Raw genomic sequence first — 16,040 nt, forward strand, 5'->3', positions numbered from 1 at the left:
CAGTGGGCAGGGGACACCCTGAACTGCTTACCAGCCAGTCGCAGAGCACACAGAGACAGACAACTCACTCACTTATTCACACCTTACATGTATCATTTTTGGTATCATGTGGAACGAAATCGCAGTGCCCGGAGGGTAACCCACGCCAGCACGGGAAGAACATGCAAACTCCGTCCAGGAAGGCTGGTAGCTGGATTGGATCCCATGACCTCAGAACTGTGCCGTGGACACGCTAACCACTCAGCTGTCGTGCTGCCCAGTTTCACTGGTTTCCCACCCGAATTTATTTGAAATACCCTCATATTGTGTCTGGCTTCATGAAGGAATCAATACTCTAAGCATATTTTATTTTTAGCTTTAAATTATCGATGTGGATAATGATTGATCAGTCCAGAAGGACTGAAAACAATACAGACCCATAGATAAGGCAATTGGTTTGATACTAACAAACTACGTTTTATTTACATGACAAGGAAAATTATATTAAACGGAAGAATAAAGGACATCGTTGACAAGAGAAACTCGCATTCATAATAAACAAAGAAGAAATTGTGTGAGAAAAAGGGAGTTGATTAGAGATATTATCATTTGGAGAAACACAGGATTCTGTATTGCTTAATTCAAGAAATGTTCCTAACGAATCCGTGCTAAGCTTAACGGCTACCCAAAAATGTTTTGTACCCAGGTTAAAAAAAGGAGAGATTCTCTAGCCCAGGGGTCGGGAATCTATGGCTCGCGAGCTATATATGGCTCTTTCTATGAGTATCTGTGGCTCAGAGACAAATTTGATTGCATGCAAATTTTCTCCATCTCGTTCAAGTCTTGAGCCATTAATCCTGTTCAGATACACGCAAAGCCAAACCAAAGCTGAATCATAAAGCAGTACTTCGCTAAATATATAGGGCACGTTTTTCCCTACAATTTACAGTCAAGGTGTCACACCAAAAAAAAAACTTGTTTTGGCTGTACAACGCTAAAGAATCCTTTATATAAAAGCTCACTAAATAATCTGTGTTCAGTGTTCAGATGCCTTATGATGAATCCACAGAACAAACTGTAAGTAGGCCAAAAGACCGGAAGAAAACCTAAAGTTATTTGAATGGGTGAGTGGGAGGGATGGGTGGAGCTATGCAAAAAGTGCAAGCACTCCCTCCCATCTCTCGCCCTACGCCGTCTGCGCTAAAGGTAAGCACATCAGGCTCCCTGTTTGCAGAATGATGTGACGTTTTTACAAAATAACTGCTTGCATCTGGTTTTGAAACCAATATGTATGGATAAAAAAGGGTCAAAATGAGTCTAACCGATCTTGAGTAATTGCAAGAAAGAGACACGTTTAAAGTGGTATGTTTGTTGATTTTGGGACACGGGCTCTGGCATTCTCTTTTCATAATTTTTACCAAATCATCAAAAATAAATGTGCTGAAGACTAAGCTTTTGTCTGGGGCGCGGGTTTAGCAATTTAGTAAGTTTGTCTCATAATATATGGTGTGGCCCTTTCCTAAAATAAAATGAATATATTTTGCTTTTATGGCTCTTTTAGTCAAAAAGGTTTCTGACCCCTGCTCTAGCCCATCAGAGAATATCTCTACAACTATGATGACTTGTACTTCAACCTCATCAGACCACCGTCACAACACAGAATTTTTATCATTACATTTCCTGATACTATTACTATGGCTACTTTTGGAACTGTTCTGAAAAACGTTAACTTTTGTACAAATATAACTTCTACTGGCGGCACAGCAGATGAGTGGTTAGCGCGTCAGCGGCACAGTTCTGAGGTCATGGGTTGAAGTCCAGCTACCAGCCATCCGGTGCGAAGTTTGCATGTTCTCCCTGTGCTTACGTGGGGTTCATCCGGGCACTCCGGTTTCCTCCCACATTCCAAAATGTTTAATTGGCCGGTCCAAATTGTAGGTGTGGATAAGTGAGTTGTCTGTCTCTGTGTGCCCTGCAACTGGCTGGCAACCAGTTCAGGGTGTAGATCAGGGGTCGGCAACCAGTGGCACGTCAGGTGTTAACCAGTGGCACACGAGCGCACGGCAAAATAATGATAATTATTTTTTAGAAATGCGCATTTTTACCTGAAATTTAGACATTTTCAGTTTCGTGCTGTGTTATTTAGAGGCTTTACGGTAGCGCCCCTCCTTCACTGCTTCGTGTGTGAGTGTGTGACTGCGCGGGGCCAAAGAGAGATCCGTGTTTTAACCCAGCCACAGAAACACAGGCGCGCAATAAATGAACGAATCATGACATCGCCTCCAGCGGGAAAATCTCCTTATTTCCAGCCAGCGTGGACAGATGACTGGGGCTTTGTGCAAAAAAATGACCGTGGTTTTTGTGCATTATGCCTCGAGAGTGTTAACGTCATTACGAGACAAAACATGAACATGAATTCAAGGATGAGTCTGACAAGGCGGAGACATTAAAACGCACAGTGTCCAGGTACGGCAAACAAACACAGACCCTGAAGACCTTTGGCACTGCTAAAAATGCCACCACTGAGCAAGCTATCACATTGCTCATTGCATAGCAAAGCACTGAAAACCATTTACTGATGGCGAGTATTTTAAAGAAGGTAGCGTGCGTACCTTCTGCTTTGTTGCTGTTATTTCACGTTTTGATATTTTCTGCAACAAGATATCATTGATGAATGGTATGGTAGCTGTCCATATTACTTGTTTTTTGATTGTAGTTTATAGTTGATTCTGGTTATTTCTTGTGGTCAAAAGTTGAAGTCATGGATGGCTGCAGGCTTTTCCACATGTTGTTCACATTCATTTTTTAGTTAATAAATGAACAAACTGATTTCAATGTATATCCATGTTGTCTATTTGGACTGGTGTAAAATTACAGCTCTGTTGGATATAAAACAAATGTTGTGCGAGTCATTATTTTGGCGTGGCACACTGATTTACAAGGAAATTTGAAAGTGGCACTCCACACAAAAAAGGTTGCTGACCCCAGGTGCAGATAACGGATGGACCGATAACTTTTACTTCACTATTTTAAACGACTGTAACTACTTTTGAGTACTACAAAAACGAGTATGACTACAACCACTACTAAAACTATTTCTCCTACCAACTACTACTGTGTTCTTAGTAATGAAAAGCTAAAGTTGCGAAATTTGTAGCACTACTTCTACAACGACTATTTTTACTATCAGTAATAGTAGTGGTGGTCCTTCATTGTACTACTACGACTACACTTATGGCGGTAGTAGTAGTAGTAATTAGTAGTAAAAACAGTTGTGTTATAGTTATTACGATTACCACGACTACTAGTAGTAATGGTAGTAGTACAGTAATCCCTCGGTTATCGCGGTTAATGGGGACCGAGACCACGCGCAAAAACTGAAAATCTGCGAAGTAGCGGCGCCCCTTCAAAAATGCTTAAAAAAAACGTATACAGGTATAAACTATACCCAAACTATACTATATAATAAAGTCAAACTTGAGATGAAATGTGACAGAAGAGAATATACTTACGTCGCGTTGCCGAGTTCCTCCATGATAAGCAGCGCCACATAAGAAGGGGGTGAGGTGGGAGGAGTTGAAGGAGGGGGGGGGGGGGTGGAGCGAAGCGGCAATGACTAAGCATTGTGTCAGGGCCTCCCCCTCCCCTTCACAATAAGAGTGTCCACACCGTGTCCTCAGTTGACATAAGCTCGCGCTTGCTCAAGTCAATAAATGCTTTTATTGAGAAGGTAAGGTATATTTTTTAGACCCGCGGAGCTCTGAACCCGCAAAAGTGGAGCCGCGAACTAGCGAGGTTCCACTGTATTACAACTACAGTAGTAGTGAATGTGGTAGTCGTATTAGGTGTATTAGTTGAAGTCAGGGCTGGAGTGGGCCCCTTTTTAGGAAAACCTAAACGTGTCGGCATGTGACGACCAGGTGCAATCCGGAGATGGAATAAGAGCTTGCTCTGTCCACTCCACGCATCGGCCCGGTATTGCAGTACCTCCGGGAACGGTGCATTCGCAATGATCACTACTTGGCTCTGTGGCTAGGACCTTGACTCGGCCTCTTGGTTGAGAGCAAGTGTCTCGGCCCTTGTCTTTGTAGCGTATTGTGATTTGACCGATAACGGATAATGGATCATTGATAAAGAATATGGAACAATAAACCTTACAATATCCCCCCCCCCCCCTTTTTTAAGCCCGGGGGTCTTACCCTCAAAGCCTAAGCTTTGGAGGAGGAATTTGAATGAATGGAACAGCAGAGAGCTCTTATGATGCATTTTTAATGGAAAGATTCTCGGATAACAGGAAACACTTGACCATTTTCATTTAACGGAAATATATTTAAAATTTCTGATATAGATGAAAACATATTTTACTTATGTCCTATTGATTGAAATGTGAGTATGTTGACAAAACTGAGCATTAAGTGTTTTTCCATTTCAGCCGTCTGTCTGCAGAAGTGTAAAAACGGGGGCGAGTGCGTGGGGCCCAACACGTGCCACTGCCCCACCGGCTGGGAGGGTCTCCAGTGTCAGACTCGTGAGTCACATACCATGCATCGCAAATATCATCTCTTTATAATCGATTTGTTTTCATGCCGATGATATAGCTGTGTGCAGAAAGCGCTGCTTAAACGGGGGGCGCTGCGTGCTGCCCGACTACTGCCACTGCCGCAGGGGGTACAAGGGCCTCACTTGCGCCCTTCAGGTCTGCAAAAGACGCCGGCGACCAATATTTAAAACACTTTTTACTGTATTTTCTCCTGTTTTGCAGGCCTCGCGAGCAAAATGAAGTAAGAAGACTGAGAGTTTGTGCATTCGTTGTGGTTAATCTACAAGTGTCGCCCTCTAGTGGAGATTTGATGTATTGCACTTGCCTTTTTTCGTCTCCACTTATTATCCTCTACCTCAATTAAAGGGTTCTTTGTGTCACGTTAAAGAAGCAGTGTGTATTATTTAGTGCCTACTAGTGGTAAAAAAGTTAAAACAATTTTGAAAATTGTGAAAGTAAGAAAAGGAGTGTAAATGGTCTGCATTTATATAGCGCTTTGAAAAATTGCTTCACACATTAGCTCAGGAGGTAGAGCGCTCGTCTTGGGATCAAGAGATCGCAGGTTTGATTCCGAACTCCTCCGTGTTATATGTCGAAGTGTCCTTGGCAAGACACTAAATCCCTAATAAATCCCCCAAAAGCAGGTCAGCGCCTTGCAGGGCTGCATGGCCGCTATTGGTGTGTGAGTGTGTGAATGGGTAAAGCGCTTTGGGAGGTCTTCATTGACTTGAAAAGCGCTATATAAATGCACACAATTTGCCATTTACATTAACTAACCAATCACAGTGTCAGCCATGAAAGGCAACTACCTGCTATGATTCAGTGTCTTGCCCAAGGACACTTCGACATATAACACGGAGGAGCTGGGAATCGAACCTGCGATCTCTTGATCCCAAGACGAGCGCTCTACCTCCTGAGCTAATGCCGCCCTGTTTTAAGACAGTCCGAATACCTCCCCAAACCCCAAAAAGATGAAAAAGGAAGAGGTTATTCCTGTGCATCTCAGAATTTCACATACCTGCACGCGCAACAAAAGGAGCTGCAATGATGATTCCAGCCAGAAGATGGCATCAGAAAGTAGACTATTTTGAACTTACATACTCCACCTTTACCTTTCCTTTTTCTTTTTTTCTTTCGAGAAATGCTGGGCAAAAAAACTTAAGAAGAAAAATGGTGCATCTGGTTACTTTGAGTCTCAGTAGTTCTGAATCCTCCTTTGCACTACACTATACAGTGTCCCTTTAAGGCTTGATACTATCTTTTTTTTTTTTCTTTGAAGGATGCTAGAAATCCCTCCACTCATAAAAATTAAATTACCTTATTACTTTGAGTTCTTGGAGTTCTGATATGAATAACTAATCCCCCCTAAAAAATTAAATCAAGGATCCAGGTCTATCGAAATAGGACACACAATTTATTAACACAGAAAATCATTGATAAACAAATTGGGGCCAAGGGGGCGCCGGAAATTATGGGAGTTTTCGACTGCTGAAATTCGAAATTACTAGCTCAAAAAGAAAGTTTCCTGCTATAGTTTTTTACTGTTGAGCAGTATAACATAGGGTTACTCTTGCACTGACTGCAGGAGAATTAGTTTGGGGCCACTATTTCAAAAAACAAGAATACTACATACAGTGTACACAGGTCACTCCATTTAATGACATGTTTTTATTTAAACAAATATGAAGCAGGCATTTTTTGTACAATTTAAAAAAAAAAAGTATAAAATGAGTAAAGTGGACTACTGGGCCCTTAGTGGCGCTTCTTCTTTTCCTCACATCGAGGGCCCATGAAGGGAGGGCGGCAGCGACATTTGTTGGGGGAGATACACTTTCCTCCATTCAAACACGGCAAGGTACACTCAGCTGCAACAAAAAACACATTTTTATTACTTTACTATTTAAGCTCAGTGCTTTCACTCGCCCTTTGTCAGTCCATCAAGGAACCTCTGCACCCACAAGACGTGTGTTTTGACTCTGTCCGGAATCGATTGAGTATATTTCGCCCTGTTTTGATATCGGTCTTCGGTCTTCTAGATATGTTATCATTCCTGTCAGTCCCGTTGTGTCAGGTATTAACGCCATCTGTCCGGTATCGGCTCGTGTAACTTGTATCAATCTCGTTGGTCTCTGGCTTCCTGTTGTTCTACACCAGACTTATGTCTTTCTTCTTCTGCCCAGCGATCGCCGGATCACTGGCGTTTGTGTTAATGTGCATGACTGCCCCGTTCCCGTAAAATAAAGCTTGTGTGAGAAACGTTACACATCTGGGTCCTCCTCCTGTTCCGGTTCTTGACCCAATCACTTAGTTGCAGTTCATTGCTTGAAAAGTACTTTGAAAATGCATTTTGATTAGATTGTGCTTTGAGAAGATTTAGCCATTGAACTCAGTTTTACATTGAAAACTATTTTGAACAAAGTATTTGTTTGTAGTTTAAGAAATCTTACATTATTTCCCTAGAGCCTTTTTTGGTACCCAAACAGTAAAATCCAGGTTGCTTTTTTTGCTTTGTTTTTTGGGGTTGGTCCTAAAAACATCCATTGTAATCGGGAGTTGCATGCTAGCTAGTTTCGTTCCTGTCTATTTTTGTCCCGTTTATTATTCTCTCCAGTTTTCGTTCCCGTCTAGTTTGTCCTGCTTAATTTCGATATCCTGTTACATAATCAATCCTGTCTGTCCCAACTGTCTGGTATCGACCCCATCTGTCTGGAATCTACTCGGGCAATTGGTATCGATCTCATCAGCCTCTGGCTTCCTATCATTTCACGCCAGACTGCTGCCTAACGTGCATGACTCCCCGTTTCTCGTAAAATAAAAGGCTCATCTGACGTGAGGAAGACCCTGAGAAGGGTCAACACAAGGAAGGCTCCAGGCCCGGACAACATTCCGGGGCGGGTACTTAGGGAGTGCGCCGATCAGCTGGCTTGTGTACTAACAGACATTTTCAACACCTCGCTAGACCAAGCCAAAGTACCATCATGCTTCAAATTTGCCAACATCATCCCAGTGCCAAAGAAACCCCAGATCTTATCACTCAACGATTACCGGCCCGTTGCACTGACTCCTATCATAATGAAGTGCTTTGAGAGACTGGTTAAAGAGCACATCACCTCCAGTCTCCCCTCCTCATTCGACCCCTTTCAGTTTGCCTACAGGACAAACCGCTCCACCAGGGATGCCATCTCCTCTGCGCTTCACCTGAGCCTGACACATCTAGAGGAGAAGAACACCCATGTGCGGATGCTGTTCCTGGACTTCAGTTCAGCATTCAACACCATCATCCCACAACATCTGGTAGACAAGATGAGACTCCTGGGTTTCAACACCCCCCTGCGGAACTGGCTGCTGGACTTCCTCTGTGACAGACCCCAATCAGTGCGGATAGGTCAGAACAGTTCAGATGTCATCTACCTCAGCACGGGCTCCCCCCAAGGCTGCGTCCTAAGCCCCTTGCTGTTCACCTTGATGACACACGACTGCGTCCCTAGGTCCGCCACAAACCACATCGTGAAGTATGCTGACGACACAACAGTGGTGGGCCTCATCAGGGATGACAACGACCTGGCCTACAGAGAGGAGGTGGAGCAGTTGGTGGGCTGGTGCAGGGACAACAGCCTGGTCCTGAATGTCGACAAAACTAAAGAGATCATTGTCGACTTTAGGAAAAACCAGCCCAACCATGCCCCACTTTGCATCAACAACAAGGCTGTGGAGGTTGTCAGCAGTATCAAGTTCCTAGGGGTGCACATTACAAACAAACTCACATGGTCCGTAAACACTGCATCACTGGTGAAGAGGGCACAGCAGCGCCTGTACTTCCTGCGGAGGATGAGGAGAGCCCACCTGCCCCCACCCTCCCTCATTACATTCTACAGGGGCACCATAGAGAGTATCCTGACCAGCTGTATCTCTGTGTGGTGTGGAGGCTGCAGCGCTACCGACTGGGGTAGTGTGAGGAGGGTAACGAGGACAGCAGAGAAAATAATCGGGACTACACTTCCCTCCATTCAGGACATTGGCCAGAAGCACTGCCTATCCCATGCAAAAAACATTACCGGGGACCCCTCTCACCCCCATCATGGACTGTTCACTCTGCTAGCCTCTGGGAAGAGGTACTGCAGTGTGCGGTGCAGGACCACCAGGCTCCGCAATAGTCTAGTCCCCCTGGCCATTAGACTGTTAAATGGTCAATCTAACATATAGTTAACTTAAATCTAAACGGCTGCTAATCTGACTTTTGCACTACTGGCAGTTTTTTTTATAGCTTGCCACTCCTTGCACATTGCTCTCTGCACTATTGTAATTACAGCGTTATTGTTACAGTGTTAATGTTACTGTGTACCTGACTTGTTAACCTGACTGCCCATATTGCACATCTGGTTAGCTACTCTTCTTGCACTATCGGCACTATGGTAAAATACTACACGTAGCCAAAATACTATACAACATTATTTATATCTGTACATTCAAGGAAACTGTGGGGGTCAGATGCATCGACATTTCGTTCTGTATACACGTGTACTAGAATGACAATAAAGTAGATCTGAATCTCTTTCTGAATCTGAAAAATTTTACCCATTGTTTTAGTAAAAAATGTACTCGTATTTATGCTTTTTTACTATGTTTGACTACAATTCTGTAACTGGAACGTTTATAGTGTCTAGCCCTTTTGCATTGTTCCAATATTAATTGTCCATTTTTGTTTCGAATTAGTGTGCAGTTGAACTCACCGATATGGCAAGCACCTCCCAGCCAACCTTCAGGACAGCTGCAGATTCCAGGCGCCATGCAGAGGCCCCCATTTTTGCAGTCCTGGGGGCAAATAGCTGGTAGGGAAAAACAGCACAGGAGATTATTGACAACACCACTCAAGTACACAAAGAACTTCAATTTTCGGGATGAAATCTGCGGTTCAAACGTTTTAGATTACTATTACCTTTAAAAACAGTCACATGTAGTAAAGGGCACTTTTTAAACAGTCCCCTTGACTTTTCTAAATGCTCTAAGAACTCTTCTAAAATGTCTAAAAAATCAACAACACACTCTACATCACCAGGGTTGGGTAGGGTTACTTTAACTTGATTACTTTCAATTACTTTTGGATTACTCCAATACCAATCATGCTAATAAAAGACAAAAGAAACTAAACATTAATAAAAAGACTAAATTTTGTGCAGGCTTGGGGAGTAACTGAATACATGGAACGGCAAAAATGTTTGGATTTATTTTCATTTTGTTTCTGTCGCATTTTATGTTCGTTTTGCCGGAGACCAAAGAGATCAAAGCCAGGAGAGAAAGCTTACCACGTGTTGTGAGTCATCATTTTATTCATATTTAGTTTATTTTGTCTTTTAAATGCATATTTGGTATTGGAGTTAGACCTAAGATTTATGGCCCGAGCCCGAACCCGAACCCGAGGCAATTTCGGGCCGGGTCGGGCCTGAAATGTCAGTCATACGGTCGGGTCGGGTCGGGTTCGGTCCTGCTTTTTTTTTTTTTTTTTTTTTTTTAAATTAATTAATAATTATAAATATATGTTCATTAAAAATATATACTTAAACTATGTATGGATACTAGACCAAGGAATACTTGTTATAAAATAAATAATTTGGATAAAACGGAGAAGGAGCTGTAATTGCTTTTAACGGAGCCAGAGCATGCTCTGTGCACGTGACGTGACGTGAATGCTGTCCTCTTAATAATCTTCCCCTCCGCAAATTCGCGTGATTTTGGCCTGGTATCCCCGATATGGAGTCGGACCAACAAGAAGTTAAGGATAAACTCAAGAGAGGAGAACTGACGAGGAAAACGCACTCTGGTAAGAGTGAAGTGTGGAGCAATTTCAAATTGATAGTAGAAAATGATACAGAGACTTGCGTTGGCTTCGCTGAGTGTCAATGTGGCAATTTGCTCGCATACGATAGCAAAAAGACTGGGACCTCGACGCTGATCAGACATTTAAAAAGCTGTCACAGAAATATAAAAGATGTAAATGTTTATACAGTTTTATTTAACTTAGGCCTAGATGTTGTAACAAAAGGCAGAGTTTAATTTGTTATCATAAATCACCCCTCCTTATAAATAAAATATGTAATTTCGGGCCCCTTTCGGGCCGGGCCAGCAAATCCAGTTAATTAGTCGGGCTCGGTCCGGGTCGGGTTTAATACCCCTCGGGCCTGCGTCGGGCTCGGGTGCTTTTTTTTGGCCCGATCTTACCTCTAATTGGAGTAATCCAAAAGTAATTGAAAGTAATCCAGTTAATGTAACCCTACCCAATCCTGTAAATGAATACCTACAAATATACGCCATAGAAATAAATGAAGACATAAATAAAACGCCCAAAACCCAATCACTTTGTTTAACTCGTGGGCCAAATGTGGACAGGCGCATCAGTTTTTGTGGCCCGCGAGAGAGAAGCCCAAGAGAAAAACGAGTGTCAAACAATGGTTTGCATTTTTAAATATGTCCACTAGATGTTGACAAAGCTAAACACGACTTGCAAAAAGCTGTATTTTCTGACTACCATTAATCGACCAGAGAACATAGAGAAAACCCATCCTGTTACTTTACTTGATGAAAATCACGGATGCGTTATTCAAAGCAATACAAAAACTACAAAATTTAAAATGGTAGCACCTAGGTTTCATTGCACAAATTTAACCCTCGTGGCATGTGTTTTATATTTTTGACTTTCAAACACTCAAAATGTTTGTTGGCGTTAGACCTATTCATACATATGTAGCTTTATTCCATTTGTGTATAGCCCGTGTGGCGCCAGCTGCAGCTTGTTGACGGATTTGCTCTCTGTCAGTATTTAAAGTCTGTCCTGTCAGTCCGCTTTTGTCGGTACGTCTGCGAATCTCTGTCTTTACACAGCAAGTCCTTTTTAGCCTGTCGCGTTTTGTGCTCCTGCTACGATCTGTTCTGATCTCGACCACGTCTGTTCTCCCATCCCGAATAACGATCCGTTTTTTATCTCGACCACGTCTACTCTCCTCTCCCGGCTTTCGACTCGTTTCCGTTCCCGACACCGCCATCGCTCGCCACAGAAGTCCCACTTCCACGTTCAGAGCAAACTGCTTCCTGTGTCCAATCCGGAGATTGTGGGCGCAACCCTTTCCCTTTCTTCTAATAAGACTTGTGAGAAGCGCTACGCGAGTGGGTCCTGTTTCTGTTCTGGTTCTGACTCCGTCCCCGTTATAAAAAAGTAAACCCAATAAACAAACCCTCTTGGCATTTGGAGCCTGTCCAACTGGAGGGACAGATGCATTTGGCCACTCCATTGACTGCATTGCACTCTCCTCCGTTCCAGCAACCGTCGTCACATGTCACTGCACCCACATAGAAAATGTTTCTTTTTTTTTTTTTTGCACTTGTTTTAGCTGATGTTGCTGAAAATCTTACCTTTGTGACAATATCTCCCACCAAAGCCTGGAGAACATCTGCATTTTCCGGGACGAAGACAGACGCCCCCGTTCTTGCATTTTGGATGGCAGTTAGCTGGAAGCAATGGATAAGATTTTATAGTTTAAATTAAACATCAATTGTACACATTTTAGTGAGAAAACATAGAAAAAAATGTCAATATTAGAAATTGTACACACACACACACCCAAAATATCAACAATAACACGAGTAGCGGAGTTCAATACCACATATTTTTTCCAGATTGACACCGATACTCAACTTTTGAGTAGCATTTGATTGAAACAGATACAGTACCTATTGCCTGTTTAGTATAATTGTTGATATTAAATAGATAATTATTATAAATAGCAATTTATAATTCCGCAAATTACTAAATCACAATTTTAGCTGACCACTAGAAGACAGCCAGTAATGATATCTACTAGGGCAGGGTCTTTTTTGACCCAAAGAGCCATAATAACAAAATATTATGATTTTTGTTTTTTTGGGGGGGGGAGTGAGCCATACCATACCATACATTTTAAGACAAAACATTTTTTTCATAAATTGTTTCAAAGCAAGGTGCTAGCAGAGTTCTTTTGTATAAATGTCAAAAAATACTGCAAACAAGATTACTGGCGTATTTACCTATGGTGCAGACGGCACGGTGTGCATAGCTTCGACCACCCCTACTGCTCACCCGGTCAAATTCTTCTGTCTGCTTGGCAGGTGTTTTGAAGGTTTACAGTTTGTTCTGTGGGTTTTCGTCATAAACGGTCTCAGCAGTAAAAATGCATTGATTAGTGAGCTTCCATTTAAAGGATTAACAGGGTCCATTGGTGTGATATTTTGACTGTAAACTGTACTTGGGACTGAGCTCTTTCTATACTGGACCGAACCACTCTTACTACCAGCGACATGTCGGCTATGCACGCACCAAACTCAACTCGAATTGGAACGCTGAAGAAGATTGTATTGTATTTCCAAGCCATATGTGCTCATAGAAGAGAAATATCTGTAGGTTGCCTTAGGTTCCCGACCCCCTGGAGGTAAGATCTTAAGCCTTAGCCGATATTTGGGTGAGGCCTGTAATGTCAATCATTATGTCCAGGTTTGAGTTGGGCTTCTCTCATGCTGAAAAAAAGTATCCACCTGTCATTGTTCTTTGTTTCTTTTTCTTTGTGGAGGATCTGCTTGATAGATTCGGACCCCCTCTCGCGCAGGACAGCCCGGGTAAGCGGACTTACCTTGAGTATGTACCACCTTCAGGAGTACTAATACCTGGTATCGGTCCTCCCATTCCGAATGATGGTTGAAAAAATTAATTCATGAAAAAAAACTTATTGATTTGAATAATGAGCAAAATATACGAACTATCACATATATGTGTATTAAAAAAAAAACATTTTTTTTTAATTTATTTGACATAAAAAGTCTAACCTAGAGGGGGCTGACATAATTGTCAGTCATCTTGCTGCTAGAGATAACAAAAGAAAACAAAAAGCTTGGGGAAAAAAGGACAACATTTTTAAGGTTTAGTCATGTTGAGTCTCTGTAGTTTGTATTTGTTTTGGGTCGCATGACAAAATACTGCGACATCTAGTGGTCAAATAATATACACTGTCCTTTTAAGATTGCATTTCTACTGAAAGAAAATATGAAAATATTAAAATGGAACACTTGGTAATATTCGACCCCTAGATGTTGATTTATTGTGTAGTGCAACTGAAAACGTATGCTAGCAAACACAAGGAAGACTACAAACTACCGAGACTCAATGTGAACAAACTGCAACCATATTTTTCTCTCATTTTTTGCACAGCCTCTTAAAATCTATTTGTTTTTTGTTTTTAATTCTATATTTGAAATGTAAAGTGCAACGTTTTTGATCAGGATTGATACATTTGATGTTATTTCACAGAAGTTTTCGTCCAAATTACGTCAAAATCTGGAAACAGCTTTCTATTTACACCTGGATTTTTAATTCATACACATACCTGTCAACCTGTAAGTTTTTGCCGTACAAATTACGTTTATTATGCATTTTAAGACGTGTACGACGTACAAGAAAATCCGTACGGAAAAATGCAAATTTGTCAATTATGGGTACCATCCGGTATACACCGACTATCACCAAACGGCAAATCAATCAAGTCAAACAAGTTCGCCGCGGTATCCTCTTTCTCTGTATCGTTTTTTTTTTTCCGTTGCAAAAAAAGCGAGCGGTTTGATGCTACTGTGCGCATGCATCTGCCGCCTCGGATTTCATGTGGTAGTTATGTAATGAAAGGAAGTCCGTCTCTTTTTAGAGAACAGGCTTTTTCGGCTCAACTCCTCACTTGCTTTGATGCATTATATTACGAATGATTATGTTGTATAAAGAAGTTAAGAAAGAAAGGAAGTATAAAAGTAGAAAATGAAAAAAGACAGGTTTGTGGTTATCCCTTTACTCAGTATATTACCAACAATAATTTAATGCAGAAAATGAATGAATCATTTGAATAAGAAAATGTATTATTCTACTTGATTATATTTGCATGTATTTTTTCCTTCTACGGTGAACGTCCAAGCTACTTCTTTTTTTAACTTCTTTTATGATAAACCTCATTCATGTCGCAACAAAATGTTAATCAACAATATATATGATATAACGAAACACATGTACAGTATAACATGTTAAACTACATCAATAAACACGTTTGAAAACAAAATATGGTGTAAGATTATTTTGTATTTTGTAAGGGAAAATACAACATTTTGTAAGGGCAAGGAGCCCTGGAGCTTGACAGGTATGCATACAATTCTGCAGATAATAACCAAAATAGTCTTTTTCCTCACCAAGCTGGCACCTTTCGCCTTCGTATCCTCGGCTGCAGAGGCAAGTATTGTTCCGGATGCATACTCCGGCGTGCTGGCACGGCGGCTCGCAGATTGCCTTCGGGTCGAAAACGAAGCCCAGCGCCACACCGCGAGGAGCGTCCGAACGCGCCCAGCATTGGCTGCCACAAAGCCCGCAGAGCCACACCGCAAGCACCGCCGCTGGTCCCCCGAACAAGCCCATGACTGACGCGGAGCTGGAAGAAGACGACCGGTAGACCTCCAGCATCACGTCCGGAGCCAAGCGGGAGGTCGGTGCATGGGAGGCGGCCAGCGGGCGTGGCCGATCCGTGGGGAGGTTCCTGGGTGCTGGTCGTGGTTAAACTTTTTAATGTTTGTACATATTTCCCCACAAATACCAAACTTGACACAAGCTTGGTTCTAGTTACACTCTTAACTAGTCTCATCTGACTAGTTAGCTGAAGTAGCTAAATCTTTGAACTCGTATTAACTCTGTTATTAACTTAAATATGCTAGTTTTTTACGCTAACATTTTAGCTGTAGCTGTAATTTAAAATTCAAGTATACTTTGTGTAATTTAGAATCTTAACTTGCTTCATCTAGCTAGTTAGCTAAATTACCTTTACCGTTTTACTTAGCTCTGTGTACTGTCCTAAATACGCTAGTTATTCATGCTAACATTTTTAACTGTAACCGTAGATTTAAATTCAAATAAACTAATCACAAGATTTGAGTTATTCTCAAGCTTAACTTGCTTCATCTGGCTAGTTAGCGAAATTAGCTTCATCGTTGAACTCAGTTATTTATTGTTACTTCCAAATACGCTAACATTCTTATTTCTAGCTTTAGCTTAATATTAAATTAAACTAATCACAGGTTCAGTGTTATTAACAATCCTAACTTGCCTCATCTGCTTAGTTAGCCAAATTAGCCTAACTGTTGAACTTAGCTCTGTGTTATTAACTTGAACAGGATATTTTTTACGCTAACATTTTTAGCTTTAGCTGTAATTTGAAATTCAAGTAGACTCTTCACAAGTTTTGGGCTATTTACAATTCTAACTTGCTTCATCTAGCTAGTTAGCTAAATTAGCTTCATCGTTTAACCAAGCTCTGTGTACTAACTTAAATACACTAGTTATTATTCTAACATTTTTAGCTGTAGCAGTAGTTTTAAATTCAAATAAACTAATCACAAGATTTGAGTTATTCTCAAGCTTAACTTGCTTCATCTGGCTAGTTGGTGAAATTAGCTTCATCGTTGAACTTAGTTCTGT

General features: G+C 41.6%; 2 protein-coding genes and 1 pseudogene across 2 annotated transcripts in view; 2 read left to right on the forward strand and 1 right to left on the reverse strand.

The window, feature by feature from the left end:
• vwde (von Willebrand factor D and EGF domains) overlaps positions 1-4,865 on the forward strand; it is a 35,547-nt gene extending 30,682 nt beyond the window's left edge. The window contains exons 15-17 of the mRNA XM_088328128.1: positions 4,412-4,507; positions 4,578-4,675; positions 4,742-4,865. Coding sequence (XP_088184254.1) covers positions 4,412-4,507; positions 4,578-4,675; positions 4,742-4,759 — 212 coding nt within the window. The 3' untranslated portion in view covers positions 4,760-4,865. The remainder of the gene's footprint in view (positions 1-4,411; positions 4,508-4,577; positions 4,676-4,741) is intronic.
• On the forward strand, positions 3,901-3,981 carry LOC148372971 (U2 spliceosomal RNA; annotated as a pseudogene).
• Positions 4,866-6,156: 1,291 nt separating the features above from the next.
• seraf (Schwann cell-specific EGF-like repeat autocrine factor) lies at positions 6,157-15,673 on the reverse strand. The gene is made up of 5 exons (XM_088328129.1): positions 14,765-15,673; positions 11,924-12,019; positions 11,746-11,850; positions 9,250-9,345; positions 6,157-6,384 (listed from the first exon to the last, which is right to left on the reverse strand). The coding sequence occupies exons 1-5, from the start codon at positions 15,030-15,032 to the stop codon at positions 6,272-6,274; spliced, it is 678 nt and encodes a 225-aa protein (XP_088184255.1). The 5' UTR covers positions 15,033-15,673; the 3' UTR covers positions 6,157-6,271.
• Positions 15,674-16,040: the final 367 nt, after the last annotated feature.

The sequence above is a fragment of the Urocampus carinirostris genome, chromosome 2 (assembly GCF_059441175.1).
Source record: "Urocampus carinirostris isolate Australia breed hairy pipefish chromosome 2, RoL_Ucar_1.0, whole genome shotgun sequence".
Classification (NCBI taxonomy): domain Eukaryota; kingdom Metazoa; phylum Chordata; class Actinopteri; order Syngnathiformes; family Syngnathidae; genus Urocampus; species Urocampus carinirostris.

What these genes read in the sequence shown, in the direction of transcription:
- seraf (XM_088328129.1), bottom strand. Translation starts at nt 15,032, where the DNA reads ATGCTGGAGGTCTACCGGTCGTCTTCTTCCAGCTCCGCGTCAGTCATG. An exon ending in TGGGAGATATTGTCACAAAG is followed by an intron (nt 11,851 to 11,923) that starts GTAAGATTTTCA and finishes ATGTGGGTGCAG; the next exon opens with TGACATGTGACGACGGTTGC. An exon ending in GGGAGGTGCTTGCCATATCG is followed by an intron (nt 6,385 to 9,249) that starts GTGAGTTCAACT and finishes TTTTTGTTGCAG; the next exon opens with CTGAGTGTACCTTGCCGTGT.